Genomic DNA, 20,750 nt, shown 5'->3' with positions numbered 1-20,750 from the left:
TCAGCCTATCACAGATATATCAGCAGATATCAGCCTGTCACAGATATATCAGCAGATATCAGCAGATATCAGCCTGTCACAGATAAGATAAGATAAGATAAGATAAGATAGAACTTTATTAATCCCTCGGGTGGGTTCCTCTGGGAAATTCAATTTCCAAAAAAGCACAGCACCGACAGAAGTTACAGAGTTGTACACACACACATATATATAAATACAGAGACAATATAAATAAAATATACGAAGGGGATAAATAGAATAAATAGGAATAAAAATAAAAATACAAGTGAATTGCACATTTCAAGTATTGAGTCTATTGCACTGTTGACTATTTACAAAAGTATTGCACAAAAGGTATTGTACAGTGAGGTGAAGAGGCACTACAGCTTAGTTGTTCCCCCCTCCTTTGTCCTCCTGTTTCCCCTCCCTCTCCCCTCCAGAGAGGAGTTAAACAGTCTGATGGCGTGTGGGACAAAGGAGTTTTTAAGTCTGTTAGTTCTTGTCTTTGGGAGAAGCAACCTGTCACTGAACAGACTCTTCTGGTTGTTTATGGCCGTGTGCAGAGGATGCCCAGCATTGTCCATAATGTCCATCAGTTTCTTTAGTGTCCTTTTCTCTGCCACTGTCACCAGAGTGTCCAGCTTCATGCCGACCACAGAGCTAGCCCTCCTGATCAGTTTCTCCAGCCTGGATGAGTCCTTCTTTGCTGTGCTGCTCCCCCAGCACACCACAGCATAGAAAAGTACTCCAGCAACCACCGACTGGTAAAACATCCTCAGGAGCTTCCTGCAGATGTTAAAAGACCTCAGCCTCCTGAGGAAGTACAGTCGGCTTTGGGCTTTTTTATACAGGTACTCTGTGTTGCATGACCAGTCCAGTTTATTGTCCACCCACAGCCCGAGGTACTTGTACTTGTTGACCACCTCCACCTCCTCCCCCTCTATCTGAACCGGCAGTGGACCTGCTCTAGACCTCCCGAAGTCCACAACCAGTTCCTTAGTCTTTGAGGTGTTGAGTTGCAGGTGGTTTGTGTGACTCCATGCGACAAAGTTCCTCACCAGACTTCTGTACTCCTCTTCCTGATCATCCCAGATACACCCCATGATGGCTGTGTCGTCTGCAAACTTCTGAATGTGGCATAATTCAGAGTTGTAGCAGAAGTCAGAGGTGTACAGGGTGAAGAGAAGAGGGGACAGCACAGTTCCCTGTGGTGCTCCTGTGCTGCTGACCACTGTGTCAGACGTGATGTCCTTCAGCCTGACGTACTGTGGTCTGTCGGTGAGGTAGTCGGAGATCCAAGCCACCAGGCAGGGGTCCACCTCCATCCTGTTCAGTTTTTCCTGAAGCATACAGGGCCGGATGGTATTAAAGGCACTGGAAAAGTCAAGAAACAGGATCCTGACCGTGCCTTTTCCCCCATCCAGGTGTGAGTGGTCTCTGTGTAGGAGGTACAGGATGGCATCCTCCACTCCGACACCCGCCTTGTATGCAAACTGTAGTGGGTCCTGGGCATGTTGTACCTGTGGTCGGAGGAGGTTGAGGAAGAGCCGCTCTAGAGTCTTCATAAGATGTGACGTCAGTGCCACCGGTCGGAAGTCATTCAGCTCATTGGGCCGGTTCTTTTTGGGGACCGGGACGATGCAGGATGTCTTCCATAGGGCGGGCACTCTCCCCAGTCGCAGACTGAGGTTGAAGACTCGTTGTAGCGGCTCCCCAAGTTCAGCAGCACACGCCTTTAGCATCCTAGGACACACCTTGTCTGGGCCTGCTGCCTTTCTGGGGCGAAGCTTCCTCAGTTGTCTCCTGACCTGATCCACTGTGACACTGGGAGATGTTTGGGAAGAGGGGAGGGGGGGAGATGTCTTGCTGCTGAGAGAGGGATTGGAGGAGGGGGGTGTCATGGTGTCAGGAAGGGGGGGAAGCGAGGGAGGTAGGAGAGTGGGGATTGGACTCTGTAGTGAAGGTGAGGGTGAGGGTGGGGGGGTTGTGGGCTGGTCAAACCTGTTGAAGAAGTTGTTGAGTTCGTTTGCCTTCTCCACAGTCCCCCCCACTGTGCTTTTCTTGGTGTTGTGGCCTGTGATGGTTTTCACACCATTCCAGACCTCCCTCATATTGTTCCTCTCCAACTTCTGCTCCACCTTCCTCCTGTAGGTGTCCTTTGCTTCCCTCAGGCAGCATTTCACCTCCCGCTGTGCTGCTTTCATCTCCTCCTTCACTTTGCTCCTGAAAGCCTTCTTCTTCATGTTGAGGACAGCTTTGACTTCCTGTGTTACCCACGGTTTGTTATTAGGATAACACCGTACCGTCTTAGCAGGGGCGACCGTGTCCACACAAAAGTTGAGGTAGTCTGTAAGACAGTGTGTCGCCCCCTCTATGTCCTCACCATGTGGGCTCAGGAGCACATCCCAGTCTGTGGTGTCATAACAGTCCCTCAGAGCATCCTCCTTTTCTGGGGTCCATCTCCGGATGGAGCGCGTTGTGACCGGCTGCCTTTGGACGAGGGGTGTGTATTGTGGCTGTAGGTAAACCAGGTTGTGGTCTGACTTCCCTAGTGGGGGGAGGGGGGTGGCTCTGTATGCATCTCTCACATTAGCATACAGTAGGTCAATTGTCCTGTTGCTCCTTGTGGGACAATTCACAAACTGGTGAAAAGCAGCCAGAGTAGAGTCCAGTGTGGCATGGTTAAAGTCTCCAGATATAATAATGAAAGCCTCGGGGTTTTGTGTCTGAAGTCTTGCTGTGACTGTGTGTATTTTCTCACAGGCAGCTGTTGCGTCGGCCCTCGGAGGGATGTAAACACACACACAGATCACATGACTGAACTCCCGAGGTAGATAATATGGCCGCAAGCTAACAGCTAGCAGCTCCAGGTCCGGACGGCATACCGAAACTTTAACGGAGACGTGTCCAGGGTTACAGTATCTGTTGTTAACGTAGACAATGAGTCCCCCACCTCTGCTTTTTCCGCTGGCCTGCGTGTCCCTATCGGCTCTCACGGGTGTGAAACCGCATAGGTCTACGTTAGCCTGCGGCGTTAGCTCGGTTAGCCACGTCTCCGTGAAGATAAACAAGCTGCACTCACGGTATAGTCTGTGGTTGTTCAGAGCGCACAGTTCATCAATCTTATTCTGTAACGAGTTCACGTTGCCCATGATCACTGTCGGGATTGATGGTTTGAATCGCCTCCGGTGATCCGCTCTCCTCGCTCCAGCTTTGCAGCCTCTGTAGCTCCTCTTTAGCTCGGCCGGGATGTTGTGTCGCATGCCGGTCTGTGCCTTTGTTTTTAGTGCCAGCAGCTCCGCTCTCGAATAGATGAAGGAACTGGTTCCAGAAGTTTTAAAAAGTGCATTATCCATCTTGTATCGCTATAATATATATATCAGTAGATATCAGCCTGTCACAGATATATCAGCAGATATCAGCCTGTCACAGATATATCAGTAGATATCAGCCTGTCACAGATATACAGTGGGGCAAAAAAGTATTTAGTCAGCCACCGATTGTGCAAGTTCCCCCACCTAAAATGATGACAGAGGTCAGTAATTTGCACCAGAGGTACACTTCAACTGTGAGAGACAGAATGTGAAAAAAAATCCATGAATCCACATGGTAGGATTTGTAAAGAATTTATTGGTAAATCAGGGTGGAAAATAAGTATTTGGTCAATAACAAAAATACAACTCAATACTTTGTAACATAACCTTTGTTGGCAATAACAGAGGTCAAACGTTTACTATAGGTCTTTACCAGGTTTGCACACACAGTAGCTGGTATTTTGGCCCATTCCTCCATGCAGATCTTCTCGAGAGCAGTGATGTTTTGGGGCTGTCGCCGAGCAACACGGACTTTCAACTCCCGCCACAGATTTTCTATGGGGTTGAGGTCTGGAGACTGGCTAGGCCACTCCAGGACTTTCAAATGCTTCTTACGGAGCCACTCCTTTGTTGCCCGGGCGGTGTGTTTTGGATCATTGTCATGTTGGAAGACCCAGCCTCGTTTCATCTTCAAAGTTCTCACTGATGGAAGGAGGTTTTGGCTCAAAATCTCACGATACATGGCCCCATTCATTCTGTCCTTAACACGGATCAGTCGTCCTGTCCCCTTGGCAGAAAAACAGCCCCATAGCATGATGTTTCCACCCCCATGCTTCACAGTAGGTATGGTGTTCTTGGGATGCAACTCAGTATTCTTCTTCCTCCAAACACGACGAGTTGAGTTTATACCAAAAAGTTCTACTTTGGTTTCATCTGACCACATGACATTCTCCCAATCCTCTGCTGTATCATCCATGTGCTCTCTGGCAAACTTCAGACGGGCCTGGACATGCACTGGCTTCAGCAGCGGAACACGTCTGGCACTGCGGGATTTGATTCCCTGCCGTTGTAGTGTGTTACTGATGGTGACCTTTGTTACTTTGGTCCCAGCTCTCTGCAGGTCATTCACCAGGTCCCCCCGTGTGGTTCTGGGATCTTTGCTCACCGTTCTCATGATCATTTTGACCCCACGGGATGAGATCTTGCGTGGAGCCCCAGATCGAGGGAGATTATCAGTGGTCTTGTATGTCTTCCATTTTCTGATGATTGCTCCCACAGTTGATTTTTTCACACCAAGCTGCTTGCCTATTGTAGATTCACTCTTCCCAGTCTGGTGCAGGTCTACAATACTTTTCCTGGTGTCCTTCGAAAGCTCTTTGGTCTTGGCCATGGCGGAGTTTGGAGTCTGACTGTTTGAGGCTGTGGACAGGTGTCTTTTATACAGATGATGAGTTCAAACAGGTGCCATTCATACAGGTAACGAGTGGGGGACAGAAAAGCGTCTTACAGAAGACGTTACAGGTCTGTGAGAGCCAGAGATTTTCCTTGTTTGAGGTGACCAAATACTTATTTTCCACCCTGATTTACCAATAAATTCTTTACAAATCCTACCATGTGGATTCATGGATTTATTTTCACATTCTGTCTCTCACAGTTGAAGTGTACCTCTGGTGCAAATTACTGACCTCTGTCATCATTTTAAGTGGGGGAACTTGCACAATCGGTGGCTGACTAAATACTTTTTTGCCCCACTGTATCAGGAGATATTAGCTTGTCACAGATATATCAGTTTGATGAAGTTAGCCAGTAATATCACTACTTCAGGCCCTTGGGGTTTTTTACATCCAATCAAAGAATTATTCCACCCAGTAAAAAGGTTTCCTGTTCTCAGCCTCGTTGCTGTCTGCCTTCCATAATCAAGCTTTGCAAGGGTTTCTTTGTATTTTTGTTCTAAATTCATTTGTTGTATTTTCCTGGTTTCTTTAGGTCACACGGACTGTGGAGCAACATAAGCCATCAGCTGTCATCCAGTTGAAATGTTCCTAAGCTCTACTTTAGAAACACACAACACACTTAATGGCATTTTTCTTTTCTTATAATTTAGGCCAGTTCACAGTGATCCTAAGATATGTTCTAAGACCTGCAGTGTTACAGAAAAGCGTGATTCCCTGAGAGCGAGCACACGGAGAACAAACCAGGCATTTACACTGGAAGAAGCAGCTTTATTTGTCCTGAACAAACGTCTCTGTGCTGCATGATGCAATGCAACTGTGAAACTCCCATATGGAGAATACAATTAAGACAATACACTCTGATTTAGACTGAATCCTACTCATTCGAACCGTTCATTAGCTTCGACAACAAGGCGCAGATGCACGTCAGCATGTCTCATTAGTATTCAAGAGAAACACCACAGTAAGAGCACCTCTGAGACCGTGCTGAGCTATGACGTTTGTGGTTTTCCACTCTTTAGAAAAGTCCACCACGGAACATCCTGTGTGTTCCAGCTGGGAGATGAAATCTCTGAATAAAGGCCTGAGGGTGCACAAAATTTTCCATAGGCTCAAAGCATCAAGGTCCACAAAACAGCCGTAACCCCACAGTGACTTCATTATTTCTATTTATGTTTCTGTCACTGTGGAACAGTCTCCCCCATTAATTAAGACTCTTTACTCTTCCTCTCCGGTGATGAGCTCCCCTGTGTCAGTTTTCCTTTTTGTTGCATACAGAACGGCACATACGATTGCTTTAATCAATTCACTGGAGGGAAAATCTTGCTGCTGGCGCTGAAGACGCTCGAGTATGCTCCAAAAGGTCACTACCAAGTTAAACAGCCTAGGGGAATGCATATTGAAGAGGAAGCTACGAGTACATAACCTTGCCATGAGCGAAAACACTATCGTGATCCCTGACTGCCAGGCAGAAGTCCCCTGACCTGGATCCGCAAACATCTTCCATATTTCCTGAGTGTCTTAGCTCATAGCACAGTCTTCAAAATCGTGGCTCTAATTATAACATTTAATGGAATCCTCACTTTTATGACAAAACGAATGTAAGAGAGGTCGTCTGAAAGGCAACACTGTTTAAACTCGACTTGCCTAGAATGTGACCATCGGGCCAAATGCTCTTGGTGCAACCTGAAGACGAGAGGTGACCGTGGCTTTGCTTTAGCTATACCCAACCTCTGGAACAATCTTCCAGCTGCTATTGGTGCGTCTGGATCTGTCCAATCTTTTAAATCACGATTGAAAACTTATTTATTCAACCTAACATTTCTGGCTTGTAATTGGATACTTAATTGCAGCCTCTGATCCCAAACCAGCAGACTGAGAGACAGCTTTCTCCATCAGGCCATCAGACTGCTGAACACTTCAGAGACACCTCAGCTTCACTACTGGAACTTCAACATTATGCACTCCATACTGTATATAAATGCCACATGTTTTGCACATTTCCAACTGCCAACCTCTGTATATTTTATTGTATTGTTTATTCTATTTTTAAAATATGCACACACACACACAGTCATTCTGTGTGTAGGCAGGCAGGAAGAGAGGACCCAAAATGCAGGACTCAAGGAGGCGGAAGAAACTCAAAATACACAGCTTTATTGCTGGGATGAAGCAGAACAGAAAAACACTAACTAAACTGGGAGTACCGAATAACTAGACAGGTTGGCAGGCTGGCAAACAGAACACAGAGAGGGAGTGAGGGCAGAAGACGTTAACGACGCGACAGAACAAAGGAAGCACAGGGCTTATGTACACACGGCAGTAAGCAAGGGATGAGAGACAGGAGGGGAACACACCTGGGAGAAGCTGACGAGACAGGGGAAACGTATACTGAGCACACTCACATAAGACACAGACCTTCACAATAAAACAGGAAACAAGAAACCACTAAATAAAGACGCAGACCGAATATAACTAGGGATGGGTACCGGTGTCCGGCACCGGTTCTGACATAAACGGTAGTAACCAGACCGAAAAGCAGCGCACATTTCGGTGCTTTATTTCGGTGCTTTTTTTTCCTGAGCTGTGATACACTTCTAGCCAATCATTTTACGTTTCCGAGGATAGTAGGCGGGTCCAGGTACGTACGTTCTTTTAGAGCAGAGCTACAGATTAAAAATGCCCAAGGCGAAGCGGTCAAAAGTCTGGCTGTACTTCACAGCAAAAGATGCAAACTCAGCAGCAACAAGTGCTTTAAGCTGATACTGTGATACTGTCAAAGGAGGTAACACCTCGAATCTGACGACGAACCTGGCGACGCATAGCGTTTTTTTTAAAAGCCCAGAAATGCGCCGTATTTGATAGCTTGCTGCGAGACCTCACACCGAGCACATCTACTGCGGGTGGGTTGCCAGTTATGCAACATCCCCCGAGAACCCGAAGAGGAGAGTCCTGGCCCCTAGCCCTGCCAGTGTAGCAGAAATGATGAGGATGATGATGCAGCAGCAGCCGTTCTTCTCTGCGTGAGTAGCTTCATGTTGTTCGTGTGTAATTTACGTTGAGTAGGCTAACCACGTTATTACATTAATGCATGTAAGGTGAACTAGCAAACATCATCATAGCTACATGCGGCTGTCTTCTTGTTTGATGGCAGATACTCCCTTCACCCTGGCCAAAAAGGCTAAAATGACCAAAGAAAAAGAGGGAAACGGCTAAACATGAGAGGTTTTTGGACAAAGTTTGTGTTTTTTCCATTGTTTAAGCACTGCTTCCAGCCAAGAGTGATACCATATATGCCCCATAGCTGCAGAAAAGGCTAACATTGTTATATTTTTTTACAAAAAACAGCTGAACATGAGAGGTTTTTGGACAAAGTTTGTGTTCTCCATTCTTTAAGCACCGGTTTGAGCACCGTTTAAGCACCGGCACCGTTTCAAAAGTACCGGTTTGGCACCGGTATCGGATAAAACCTAAACGATACCCATCCCTAAATATAACACATAGAACTCAAACAATAATCATCATCATCAACAAAACACCAGAGAAACAAAACGTTCATTCAAAAATGGACCAGAACTCAGAATGCTGGGTCAGTACTGACCCAGAACATACACTCTTATATTGTACATATATTTATTCATATAACTCTCAGATTTAGTCATTCTTATAATTTGCTTGTTCTTATGTATTTTTGCACACCGCTGTCGCTTGTGAAGCTCGCACACAAGAATTTCACTCGTATGTGCTGTACCCGTGTACCTGCACATGTGATGTGACAATAAAAGTGATTTGATAATTTATAATATTACTGGAATAATCTTCCCGTTGATATTTATGTGTATGAATTAATTTAATTCTTAAATTATCTTCTGATACTTATTTATTTCACTTGCATTCCTGGTTAATTAGTGCCTTCACCTTCCAGTGTACTTTGCTATTGCCCCTCTATCTAATTTGATTTTAATTTATTGCATTATTGAGAAGCACTTTGGTGTACCTTTGGTTTTTAAATGTGCTACATAAATAAAGTTGTATTGTAAACTGCAGCCTGGCCCACAGCCAGGGTTCTCCTGGTTATTCCAGCATATAATGGAGTCGCTTCATTCCTCTGACCTGACGAGTTTCCCTTGATTTGTCTACTGTGGCTTTTAGGAACGTGTTACCAAAAAGCTGTGCTTGGCATGGCCTCAGCAAACACTGCAAGCCTGTTAGAGCTTCCAATACGTACACAAAAATAATCATTTTTGTAAGAAACATTTTAAGCATTTGTTTACACTCAGTTTATCCACCTGGGACAACTTTGCTAAATCCATTTGAATATTCATCAGTGCAGCTTCAGTGTTCACTTGTCAAAACATTCTTTCATTTCATTTTCAAGATCCATCCGAGGTCCAGCGAGCACGTGGAGGATAAGGACATGGGTCAGGACTAAGCCTCTGCCTAACCTGGGCAACCTAAGTGGAAAATTACCACATCCTAAGCTGTTGTTCCTGAGAGTAATTCGAGTACTCAGGTGGTTCATGTTTACCTGCCTGTTCGATTAACAGATTTGTTCATATGTAATAAACAAAAGTCCTGTGAATCAGCCTCTGAGACCTGCTGCCTTCTTAGGAAAAAGCTAATTATTAGCAGAAAATGAGTCTTCAGCATTCATGCAAACACATTTTAATCCCTATTAGATTCCCATCTACCTGAACTGCTAACTTGCAAGAAAATGAATGCGTAAATTCCCCCCTTAAGGAGGAGAATTTGTTTCACACATTTATTCAGAGCTGCATTAAAAAGAGATTTTTAAATAAGGCTTTGCAAGGATAATGAAGGATAATGTGGACTCCCTGCTGGAATATATTCCTTTTCCCACCTTTGAATATTTGCAAAAACCATGCAGCTAATTTACTGAGGAGCAGAATGCAAATATCACAGGGATTTAGGTTAAAGCAGGACTTTAAACGGGGGTGTATCACTTTTACATTATATGTGCCAACAAGAACAAAGCTCATTTTTAACATAAGCAAAAAAGAGAAGGCACGTGTGAGCGCGCTGCTGTTTGTGCTACAGCACGTGACTAAAAAGGCCAAAAAGCTCCAGCAGACAAGTCATTTTCACAGATTTTCTCCCCTGGCTTGTGCTAATTGGGTTATTATCAGCTCTTAGAAGAAGCAGGCTCTTCTCAGAACACTCCTCAGACAGGATACTGACAGGACCAGATGGTGGTGTCATCACTCTTACTGAGGTTCACAGAAGAAAACAAGAAAGCGGATCATTAAAGACAAACTTAAACAAAGGGGGAACCAAACTTTTGACTTTTGGCTGTTTGTGTAGCGCTCTTTCATGACTGCACAGGGTTAATAACTGTGCTGATTCATTTGTTTCCTTCTAGAGGACCATTTCATTGCAGGACACCTTTTAGCATCACAGGATAGCAATGACGGGCGGACTGTAGCCTGCCTGTCAGTTTCTACTAGAGATGGCACGATACCACTTTTTTATGTCTGATACCGATACCGATATCATAAATTTGGATATCTGCCGGTACCGATATGAATTCGATATAGTGCTTTTTTAATCAATAAAATAGTTTTTTTAATATCTTGCTGCATTTTGTATTTTGTAATGCGACAGAAAAGCCGATCAGCTGATCATTGATCAGTTTCATGACTGAAGAAGCAGCAGGAGAGAGAGAGAGAGAGAGGCAGTCGCTCCATATCGGTTGTTAAGCTTAACGCTGGAATGCTTTACAAACATTCAGAGATGAACTTACACACTTGCTTTACTTCTCTCTGGGAAAACTTCCTCGGAGATGAAATGCTGGTTTGGTAGCGAGGCTACAAATACACAGATATCTCTCAGATATCCGATCCAGTAATTTAGGTCAGTATCGGACCAATACCGGTCCATCTCTAGTTTCTACACTGTCACGCCTCGGGTTTGATAGTCTGCACACAGGTTGGTCACTGTAAGGTCAGAGTCTGAGGCCACAGCAACAGCTGTGTTATCATAGTAGAGACTGACTGATTCTCAAACAAGAAGGCTCCAAATATCGGTCAGAAAATACTATATTAACACCTGTTTGGATCCAGACGGGAGGATGAGCCTAGCATCAAAATGTTGGTAAGTCTTATTTTGACCAGCTGATGTGACCTGTGAAAGTTTGTCTGTCTCGCAGAATTGAATTTTCAAAACAAAGAAAGAATAAGAGATAAGAGAAGCTTAGCAGGCAGCTAGCAGCTCCAGCTGAACCAAAGCACAACGTGGTCACATCTTTGAACATAATAACTTTAAGTTTCAATACAAAAGTTACCACTGAAGGGAGAAATTAGCTGAGAGCCTTGTACCAGAGCGGGCTAGCGTGCTGCTATCAGCAAAAAAAGCCAGCAGACTTGTGAGAAGAACGGCCGACCTTTAGCCCACAGTTTTTCTAACTCTTCTATGGAGTTAATTTGGCTGAGAGCTAGCAGTCATCCCAACAGCTGCTGCTCACTCATTAGTTCAGCTCGGTTCAGTTTCTGACAGTAAGCTGTTACCTCTGAGCTTCCAGACGGATGTGAGTTGGTATCTGCCAAAAGGTCTCGGTGAAAGCTGCAGTTAGTCAGCCTGGGTGAAAATTTCACCAGAGACTGCAGACAAATTGGCTGCTAATCACTGCTATTCATCCTTCATACGGACGCCGAAAAGGAGCTGGGAGTGTCTGCGCGAGTCTGCATTTAATACACATCAGCAAATATAAAGGCTATTCATGCCTGCTTCAAACGCCTGCCAAGTTTCAGAGGATGTCGTCTGTTTTGGCTGCTGTGGCAGACTACGGCGCTGCATGCCTGGGTTGAGTGCTATTTGGATCTCTGAAATTTTGAAAGGAATTCAGCACCTCCATTTCCTCTTTCATGACTCAGTTATACAGAGTGATAGCTGCAGGTCATGTCAGTAATGTTTATGCATATTGCCTTGTCTTCTCACTGCACAGCAGCTTCTCCCATTTTTCCTGGCACAATGAGATGAGAAGTGACAGTGAGTGGAAAAAGCTGTGTGCTGTTTAAAAGCATATTGCACATCACTGTGCATACACCATATGTGATATTATTTTTCAGGAACCGTGAACTTCTTTTTCCTTTTTCAGCACTAATTAAAAACTGGCTGTGTTGTTTTGTTCACATCAACAAATGAATCTTCCCATAAAGTTTGCAGCAGTTTTTTCCAAAGGGTACATTTAATCTACGGCGTTAAGTCTCAGTAACAGCGCAATAAGCTTCTTCTTTGGGGGACAATAAAACAGGCTAATTTCAGTCTAAGTACTATTTGTTCCATAATGAAGAGTTAAAAGCTGTTTGGGCTGTTTGTTGTGATCATTTTGACGGTTTCTTTAATGTGGATCTGTTCAGTTTGTCTTCTTGTTTCCATCATGTGTAACACTCAGGCTTGATGCTCAGTTCTGATCTAAATCCTCATTTTCAGATAGTTTTCATAAAGAATGAACAGTATTCCTACTTTGGTCACCTCAGGTAGATTGCTAATATGTAATTATACAGTAGACAAACTGGGGGTCTAAACTAAGCCCATGAACTAGATAAGACAGTATTAGTTGCTAAACTCTGAATCAACCAAAGGTGCTCTGCTACAGTCTGAGAGTAGAAAACGAGAGATTTGTGTCGAAATCTCTATTCAATCATAAATGTAACAACTTTTTTCTAGAAATAAAGACATCACAGCAACCCACTGTGAGTAGCTTATAATACTCACTGCTGACTTACAAGATGGAGATAATAACTGGTGCTCAGGGCTCGCAGTGGAACCAAGATCGAGGCCGTTTGCTTTTTGAAGTTTGCACAGACTGCTGCATTGTGCCAGTGGTCGTTCACTCTTTGCAACATAGTAGCTGTTCTAAACTGATTTTTCAGGTTTATTTTTAGTATGTTATTTGCAATTGGTGTTTGTTCTGGGAAAGATACTGCAGACAGCAATAATGCATTTCTTGCATTTCTCATGGGTTCTAATGGGGCCTTTCTTAAAATGACTGGTCCCAGTAACAAAGGCGCTTGTCGACTCAGAAATCGAGAGAAAACCAACGACACACCCGGCAGAACATTATGTTATTTACACGGGTGCACATAAGTGGTCCGCAGGTGCGCATTCGCTGTCAAAATAAAAGACGCACCAGATAAGAAGTTGCAACGTGTGTTTGCGTCCATATAAAAGGCACTGTTTTTGTCCTAGAGTGGGATTTTCACGGCACATTCTGCACCACATCTCTGTGCGTTCATCATTTGTTTGAAGCCAGCTCACCTCCTGCAACCACTTTTCCGAGAATACGCGCTTCTTTTGTGGTTCGGACTCCTGACATTTTTTTGGAGGAACATCACAGTAATTGCTTAAAGGAGCTTCTTCGACATCTTTAAGAGTTTTAAACAAATGTCTGTCCTCCTCCTGAAAATCTTATGTACGCAAACACGCGTTGCAACTTCTTATCTTGTGCGTGTTTTTTATTTTGACAGCGAATGCGCACCTGCGGACCACTTATGTGCAGCCCTGGTTATTTAGCTCGTCATGTTGCAGCCACAGAAATTCTTCTGTCCATGAAACCATGAAGCTGCACTTTCTTTTTGCCTTATAGTCTGATTTGTCACAACTTTTCCGTTTTGTGGTAAGCTTTTCTTTGGCTGTCACTTCTTCACCCTGACCTGTCTTATTTGGCTCAGCAGAACTAAAATATATATCTGTCTGTGAAGGTTCTCAGTCATCCAGGTCATCGTAGTCAAATATATATCCTGCTGCTTTTACACAGGCACTCACATAAGCTCAGCGATTCTCTGCGCGATCAACCTCTCACATGTTTAAGCTGCGGGAGATTTCACTTGTCATGTTTGCATAGTAAGCTAACGATTAATAAGACGATGTCAGAGGAATTGGTGCGCAAATTATCATCACTCACAGATCAGTGCTGTCGCTCTCTATACACAGTTCGCGCGATTGCAAAGTGAAAGCAAAAAACAAGCGCAAATTCAAACGCAATTTCAATATGTCACATATTGACAGTGGCTCACCGATGCCAATGACATAATTACCCAGCTACATTTCCGAGAGAATGCAAAAGCATTGACATATATTTTTCCTTCCTACGATAGCCCGACGGGCAGGGCAGAGATAGATTTTGGTAGCCTGACTGGCAAAATCGCTAGCCCCGGGACGTCGGGCTAGCGATTTTGCGAGCCCTGGTGCTCTTTAGCTTGTACTCACAGTACTCTGGAGGGTAAACACCTGTAATTACCCAGATCTCAGAGGGTTGACGACATGGAATTTATTATTATGTCTATTTTTTATGTTTAAGGACAACAGATGGAAATTAGCCTTTGGCTATAATCTGGCATGTTTACATTCATGTAATTTTTTTTTACATTTATGTTCATTAACATGCACCGTCCTAAATAAATAAATAAATAGGTTATTATTTGTTATTGTTATAGTGCATCTTTTTATTTGTCTCCCTATAATCAACCAAAAACAGTCAAGGCAGATGGCTGGGCCTCGTTCAGCATGGTTCTGCCAGGTTTCTTCATGTTTAAAGGGAGTTTTTCCTTCCTACTGTTGCCAAGTGCTTGAAGGCTTTCTGATTGCTGGGATTACTGGCATTTTCTCTATATTAGTTCACAGATGATACCAACGTGGTGGGGCTCATCCCTTGGGGTGATGAGACAGCATACAGAGCTGAGGATCAGAGGCTGTCAGATTGGTGTGCTGACAACAACCTGGACCTCAATATCACCAAAGATGAAAGAGCTGGTAGTCGACGTCAGAAGGAGGAAGTCCAAGCTGCAGCCCATCAGCATCAATGGGGAGTGTGTGGAAAGGCTGTCCAGGTTCTAGCTCATGGGTGTGCACATAGACACAGAGCTCCAACAGAGCTCAAACACCTCAGAGGTTTTGAAGAAGGCCCAACATGTCGTTGTACTACTCCTTTCTTTATAATCAGAAATATCACTATTTCAGATTTTCTTGAAATAATCAAATATAACTTTGAGGCTATGTCACTCACACTCTACATCGCTGTGGTCTGGTCTTACTGAAAGGGCTTCACACTACAAGCACATTTATTCTACACACATGGAGCACCTGCTCTTATCACTGACTTTGAGTTCGTGGCCAATTCAGAAGTTGGATTTTACACATAAAGGCCGTAAAAACACATAAAGGCCTGGACAACCAGGAACCTTCTTTCTGTGAGAGCTAACCATCACTGTGCCACATAGTAACAACGTATCACTGAATACTATGTACTGTGCAAAGGGCTGCTGGAGGAAAGTTTGATGTTGAAAGTGTCCAGGACGGTCATTTAAGAGCATTGTAGATAATAAATATTTAAGTATTTGAAGAAAGATATATCATTTAAAACAGAACTAGACATATTGTTCACTGCCACACATCATTGCCCTTATTCAACACAATAGAGAGAAGATCACTTTGCAGCAGTGCCACGCCAGTAGGCAACAACACTCTCTGCTAATTGGACTACCAAACAAGAAAACGCTCCGAGAGACATTCACCGTCTTGCTGACAGTCTTTGACATAACTGGGCCAAACACAATAAAGAATTAATGGCATGTGCCAACATGGAGCTATTTTCTGAGACTCTGAATCCATGTATGGCCGGCATAATATGTTGCGACATTACAGAGGCGATAAAAAGAAAAAACTGGACTGACACCAGAGCCACACCTGAAACGTGTCAGAAGTGAGAGGATGTTAACTGACACTGACCAGCAATGCCAGGAACAGATGGTCCACAAAACACAAGAAATGAACAGAGAATGAAACATGTGACACAACGCTAACTATAGCTAACTATAGCTAACTATAGCTATGTTAGTGTTTAAGAACGTACCAGTGCTGGAAAAGTATGCAGTGGTGCTACGTGATTAACCTTGTGACATCCAACGAGCCAATCAGATTTTCTTTTAGCCACATATGAAATGGACAAAGATGTTACATGTCCACATTAGAAGGTTTCTGTGACAACCCTGCAAACAGGTGAACGATCTATAAAACATGTAGGCTGTTAACCTAACTGATGATTTAACCTGTGACATATTTAATCTAAACACTAAGGTCATAGTCAGTGATGACCTCGACCTCATAGGGTTCTGTCACAGGCTTAAAAGCACAGCACAGCTGGACCTACAGCCCTGTCCGCTTGGTAAAACACCCATTCTCTCCAATTCATCCAGCTCAACCTGCTGAATCAGTAGACTTCATTGCTCTTTATTCTGTCTCTGCTGGTTTCCTGCGATCTCTCTGACAGAAACTCTGGCAGAAAGCCTGGAAGGCAAACTTCTTCCACTAGCCTAAAACAGAGACAGTGTTCCCTAAGCCCAGAAATGCCTCCGGTGTGTATTTGTTTCAAAACTAAACTTGATATTGCTGCTTGTTTCTTTATGGGTCACATACACAAGTTAATTAGTGACCTTTGGATCCTGGCTAGCTTTTTGCTCAGCTTCCAGTCTGAAAGCTATTTAACTCCAAACTCATTAAGGAAGCATATAGGCATATTTCCCAACCGTTGACCTATCCATCAACATTCCAGAATAGGCCTTACACTTTTTCCCTTCGACTGATCATATTAGTTGTTGGCTAGCTGGTTTCAATTCAACTCAATTAAAATCTCAACAAGCGTCATCTGAAGGTGCTTTATGTCGAAAGGTAAAGACCCTACAATAATACAGCTGTACTGTTGTATCAGCTTTAAGTCAGTAACAAACTGAAGGTAGGTAGGTGGAGAAAGCGGATAAAAAATACTGACCCCTACGCCATCCTCATGTCTGTACTGTTTCCAAGCCCGGCCTGTGTCACTGTAGAGCAGCAGGTAACTGCTGACCCAGTCCCAGCTGTCATAGCGTCCCTGTGTGGCTACAGCAGTCACCTCCATCTGCTCCCTGAGGTCCACCTGGAGCCAGGGCTCTTGGTCAGTTACCATTGGAGACCAACCTCCTGCACCTGAGGAAGAGCAGAAAATACAGGCAGAGGGTCTGACACATGCACTCTGTCAACAAGTCTTGATGTGTACGTGCGAGGAGTTTATGTGAAAGGCTTCAAGGCTAAGTTCCACTTCAGCAGCCACAGTGAAAGCCCCTGTTTCTGTGGAAAACAACGGATTCATTTTATGCACTGTATATGCAGTATGTTCAAAGTTCCAATAAAGAGCCCAATGCTTTTTATTCACCGGCAGCTTTATTTTACCTGAAAGGCTTAAGTTCAGTGGAACGGAAAAGTGGGATGACTGAGGGGCGAGTTAAAGATAGAGCAGCTTTCTGCATCACATTCAGAATTAAACCAAAACGTAGCCACAGCTCTTCCTTTGCCATTTTCCTGTGATGATGGAACGATGAGGGGCGCCTGCCCCGGACCCACAGAGCTGCACAGAGAGTGTGGTTATGGCAGGCGGGGTGGTTGACCTGCCCCACAGAGCTGATGAGAGCCCAGATGTAAGACATGTTAGTGTTGTGTTGTTGTGAGTTTCTGTTTGGATTTTTCATATTTTACTGTTTGTTTCTTTTTACATTTGGTTCCTGTTTTCATGTCTTTCCATCCTATTAATGTTTAGCCTCAGTTGTTATTATACGGTTGTGGTTCTGGCTCCTGTTTAGTTTCTATGAACGTTTCCGTTCTATACAGTTTTCTAGTCTTTGCAGTTCTGGTGTCGGTTCTCAGTTCTTGGTTTTCAGAACCAATAAGTCAGCTTCAGTCCCTGTTTCGTTATTCGTGGTTTAGTTTCCTCCATTTTTCTTGTATTCTGTGTCCCATCTGACTTCAACCATTAATGTTTCACTGTTGAGTGTCTCCTTGCTCCCATCATGATTGCTGTTTATTTCTCCTTTTATGTAGTTTTATCTGGGTTTGACTTCCTGTCTGGTAATTGTTTTTACTGCTTTCACAACGTGCCTTCGGCCTCTTCTGTTTCAGCCCTCTGCCTACATTTGGGCCCGCTGCAGGCTAACAGTGGAGGTCTATGCCCAGTTCAGCTGTAGCAAAGATATGTGGTTGTTTTTGAGGGATAATTGTTTTTCTTGGCTGACACTATTCGATGCATGAATTAATATAGCGGCTGCTCAGAAGCACTGAAAGGAGATGCTGGCTGTGTCAGCACTCTGGTCTTAAATTTACATTTTTAACTTGTACTGAAAAATCATCTTTTATAAACTAAGTTTTTAATAAGAGTTAACAAATTTAATTCAATAATTTACATATTTATTTTTGATTGGCAGTTTTATACTGCTCTGCTAAGAAGACTTCAAATAGGCACCACTACCATCCTGAAAAATGTACGAACGCATCTGTGACGCAGCTTTTTGTTACCTTTCTTGTTCAGAAACATCAGGACTCATTATGGCCTGATGCCCACTTGCTTTAGTTTTTACACAGTGGATGTTTTTGAGGGACAAATTTCTGCAAAAATGCAACATTCAGTGTGTGTAGAGGTTACAGGGCAGGTCTGCGTCATTTTGCACACGTTTAGTGTGTAACGGCCTTAATAACTTACGAATTATATTTAATGTTGTATTCAATAAGAATTGACTTGCAACTAGAAATTCAGACCACTGACGTAAAATGAAAGGATGAACATGCACATTAGTCAGGTGTTTACTGAGGTCATAGACGAAGGGAGAATACGGCCTCTTTTTCCATAAACTTCTATACAACTTGAATTATTTGGTAGTACAAAAGTAATAAGGCGAAACAGATTGTCAGATGGAGAAGCATCATTTATCACTCCAGAGAGCATGTCTCCACTTGCTGTACAGTCCAGTGGTGGCGTAGTTATACCACTGCATCCAATACTTTGCTTTGGCCCAGGTGATTAAGGCTTGTGGGTGCAGTTTGTATGCTTCTTGAGCTAATCTGAAGCCCACATCAAGTTTGGAGGTCTGTAGAAATTGGCTCTGCAGAAAGTTGGCAACCTCTGTGCACTATGCTCCTCACCATTCGCTGCCCCCCCTCTGTGATTGCACATGAACGACCACTTCGTGGCTGAGCTGCTGCTGTTCCCAGTCGCTTCCACTTAAAGTTCCATTAATAGTCGACTGTGGAATATTTAGTCGTGAAGAAATTTGATGACTGGAATAGTTGCACAGGTGGCACCTATGGAAATCACCATTGTTTCACAAATGTTTGTAGCAGCAGTCTGCATGCCTGCCTAGGTGCTTGATGTTACACACCTGTGGCCATGATTGGAACACCTGAATTCTGTGATTTGGATGTGTGACAAAATACTTTTGGCAATGTAGTGTATATTTTCTTTTTTGCTGTGACCTATCTCTCATGACACTCGTCTGCACCAGTTGCCTGACTAACCAACTTCCCAGCTACACAGATTCTGGTTTCCAGTCATATTAGCTTAGCACAGAAAGTAGGGAAATTTGATTTTGGTCTGTTATGTCTTTGTTGTCCTGTTACTCAACTCTGCTGCTCAGCCAACAAACAAACCTTACAAATTACCATATGGCACCATTTAGGGGAAACAAACAGACTTACCAATGCCATATATGGTTTATTGCACACGAGCAGTGTTACAACAAAGAAATAACTGACCAAACAGAAATGTCTTTACTTTTTGTGAAGTTTCAGGGCTCGCTGGTTTCAGTGATACTAAGCAGAGCTTTGGGTAGATCTGATAGAGCCAGGGGAGTTGTGTTCTTGGCTACTTTGAGTTTGGCCACAAAATTCATTGTCAACTCTATAAATGCATCTATTATTGTTATTGGTGACGTTTGCAGACGGTTCAGTTACACTGCTCTTTTCTTCCAGGGTTGAGTAATTCTGCTAATGGATAAAGTAAATGGATTCCCACTCAAAGCGCTACTACAAGCCTCATTCACCAGATCATACCAGCTCTTTTTCCCTATGCTTCAGTACTTTGTATCCAACATTCCCACTCTGATCAGTGCATTGGGAACCCAAGGACACTCTGACCAGGTGACCTGCTCCACCTCTGACAGCTGTTTCTATTGATGTTAGTTGATGATTACTGATGCTTGGTTAGTGTGTGCGTGTACATACATACATGCAGGCCGGCAAAATGCTGACCACTGAGTGATGTCACAGTGCACACATACAGCTTTTACATACAGTCTGTGGCAAAAAACATCCAGTCAGTGCCTCGAGTTGCCATGGCGACTGTGGCTGTTGAATTTCTCGGCCCACTCATCACTGCTTCCAATAGAGGGGCCATCTCCTCCAAATAGGTAAACAGACCCCTTTATATTGCTGCATGTGATAGATTCAGAAAGTCTTAAGAGCTTATTTGTCTGTGCCTTCCAAAACAACCCATAAACCCACTATAAAAACACTTCAGCTGAGTGTTTTCTGCTCTGTTACCTCTATGGTTATTGTTAACTACAAGCATTTAGAAACGCTGAATAATGCAGGAACATTCACTGTACTCACCATCTCTTCTGTTGAGCTTGGCGTTGTAGGCAGCATAGCTGACGGAGGACTCAGAGGAGCTCTGAAAGGATGAATGGGGCAGCGCCGATACCAGAGGGCCGTTACAATTATCTGGGAATAAAAGACAAAACACCAATTCAGATGCTGCGTCTGCGACATCGTATGTGTACTTTCCAGCTTGCCATGCCTATAGATCAGGCTGTAATAATGGAAAATGGATAACGCAAAGTTAAACATTTCAGGTTAAAGCGTGCCTCCGCCTGTCAATAGAGAAGTTTTAAAGCGAGAATTAGAGAGAAAATAACACGGCTGCCTCACTCCTCAGATGCCTCAAACAGTCTATTAACCCCTGCAGTGACCCTCGAAAGCTGCACAGAAAACGGCGGGGCTCCTTTTGTGTTTGTGCGTGCTCTTTTTAATCCCACATTGTGAGATTACATCACATCCGACAGACAGGAGCAGATTAAGAGTCCAGTGATCTAAAGCTGTCGGTTCTGTCTTCCTCTGATCCACCCGGCTCGCCACAACAACAGCCTCTTTTCCAAGGCTTGCTTTGCTG

The 20,750-nt window shown here is 43.8% G+C and overlaps 1 protein-coding gene across 2 annotated transcripts in view; it reads right to left on the bottom strand.

The window, feature by feature from the left end:
- Positions 1–20,750, bottom strand: part of cntnap5a (contactin associated protein family member 5a) — a 148,400-nt gene that overhangs the window by 98,579 nt on the left and 29,071 nt on the right. For both annotated transcript variants that reach the window (XM_026145972.2, XM_026145974.2), the window contains exons 2-3: positions 20,192–20,302; positions 16,551–16,744 (exon numbers count right to left, since the gene is read on the bottom strand). In XM_026145972.2, the coding sequence (XP_026001757.1) occupies positions 16,551–16,744; positions 20,192–20,302 (305 nt within the window). The remainder of the gene's footprint in view (positions 1–16,550; positions 16,745–20,191; positions 20,303–20,750) is intronic.

This window comes from Astatotilapia calliptera, chromosome 16 (assembly GCF_964374335.1).
Source record: "Astatotilapia calliptera chromosome 16, fAstCal68.1, whole genome shotgun sequence".
Lineage (NCBI taxonomy): Eukaryota > Metazoa > Chordata > Actinopteri > Cichliformes > Cichlidae > Astatotilapia > Astatotilapia calliptera.
The sequence above is the reverse complement of the archived record's forward strand: the minus strand, read 5'-3'. Positions and strand labels throughout refer to the sequence as shown.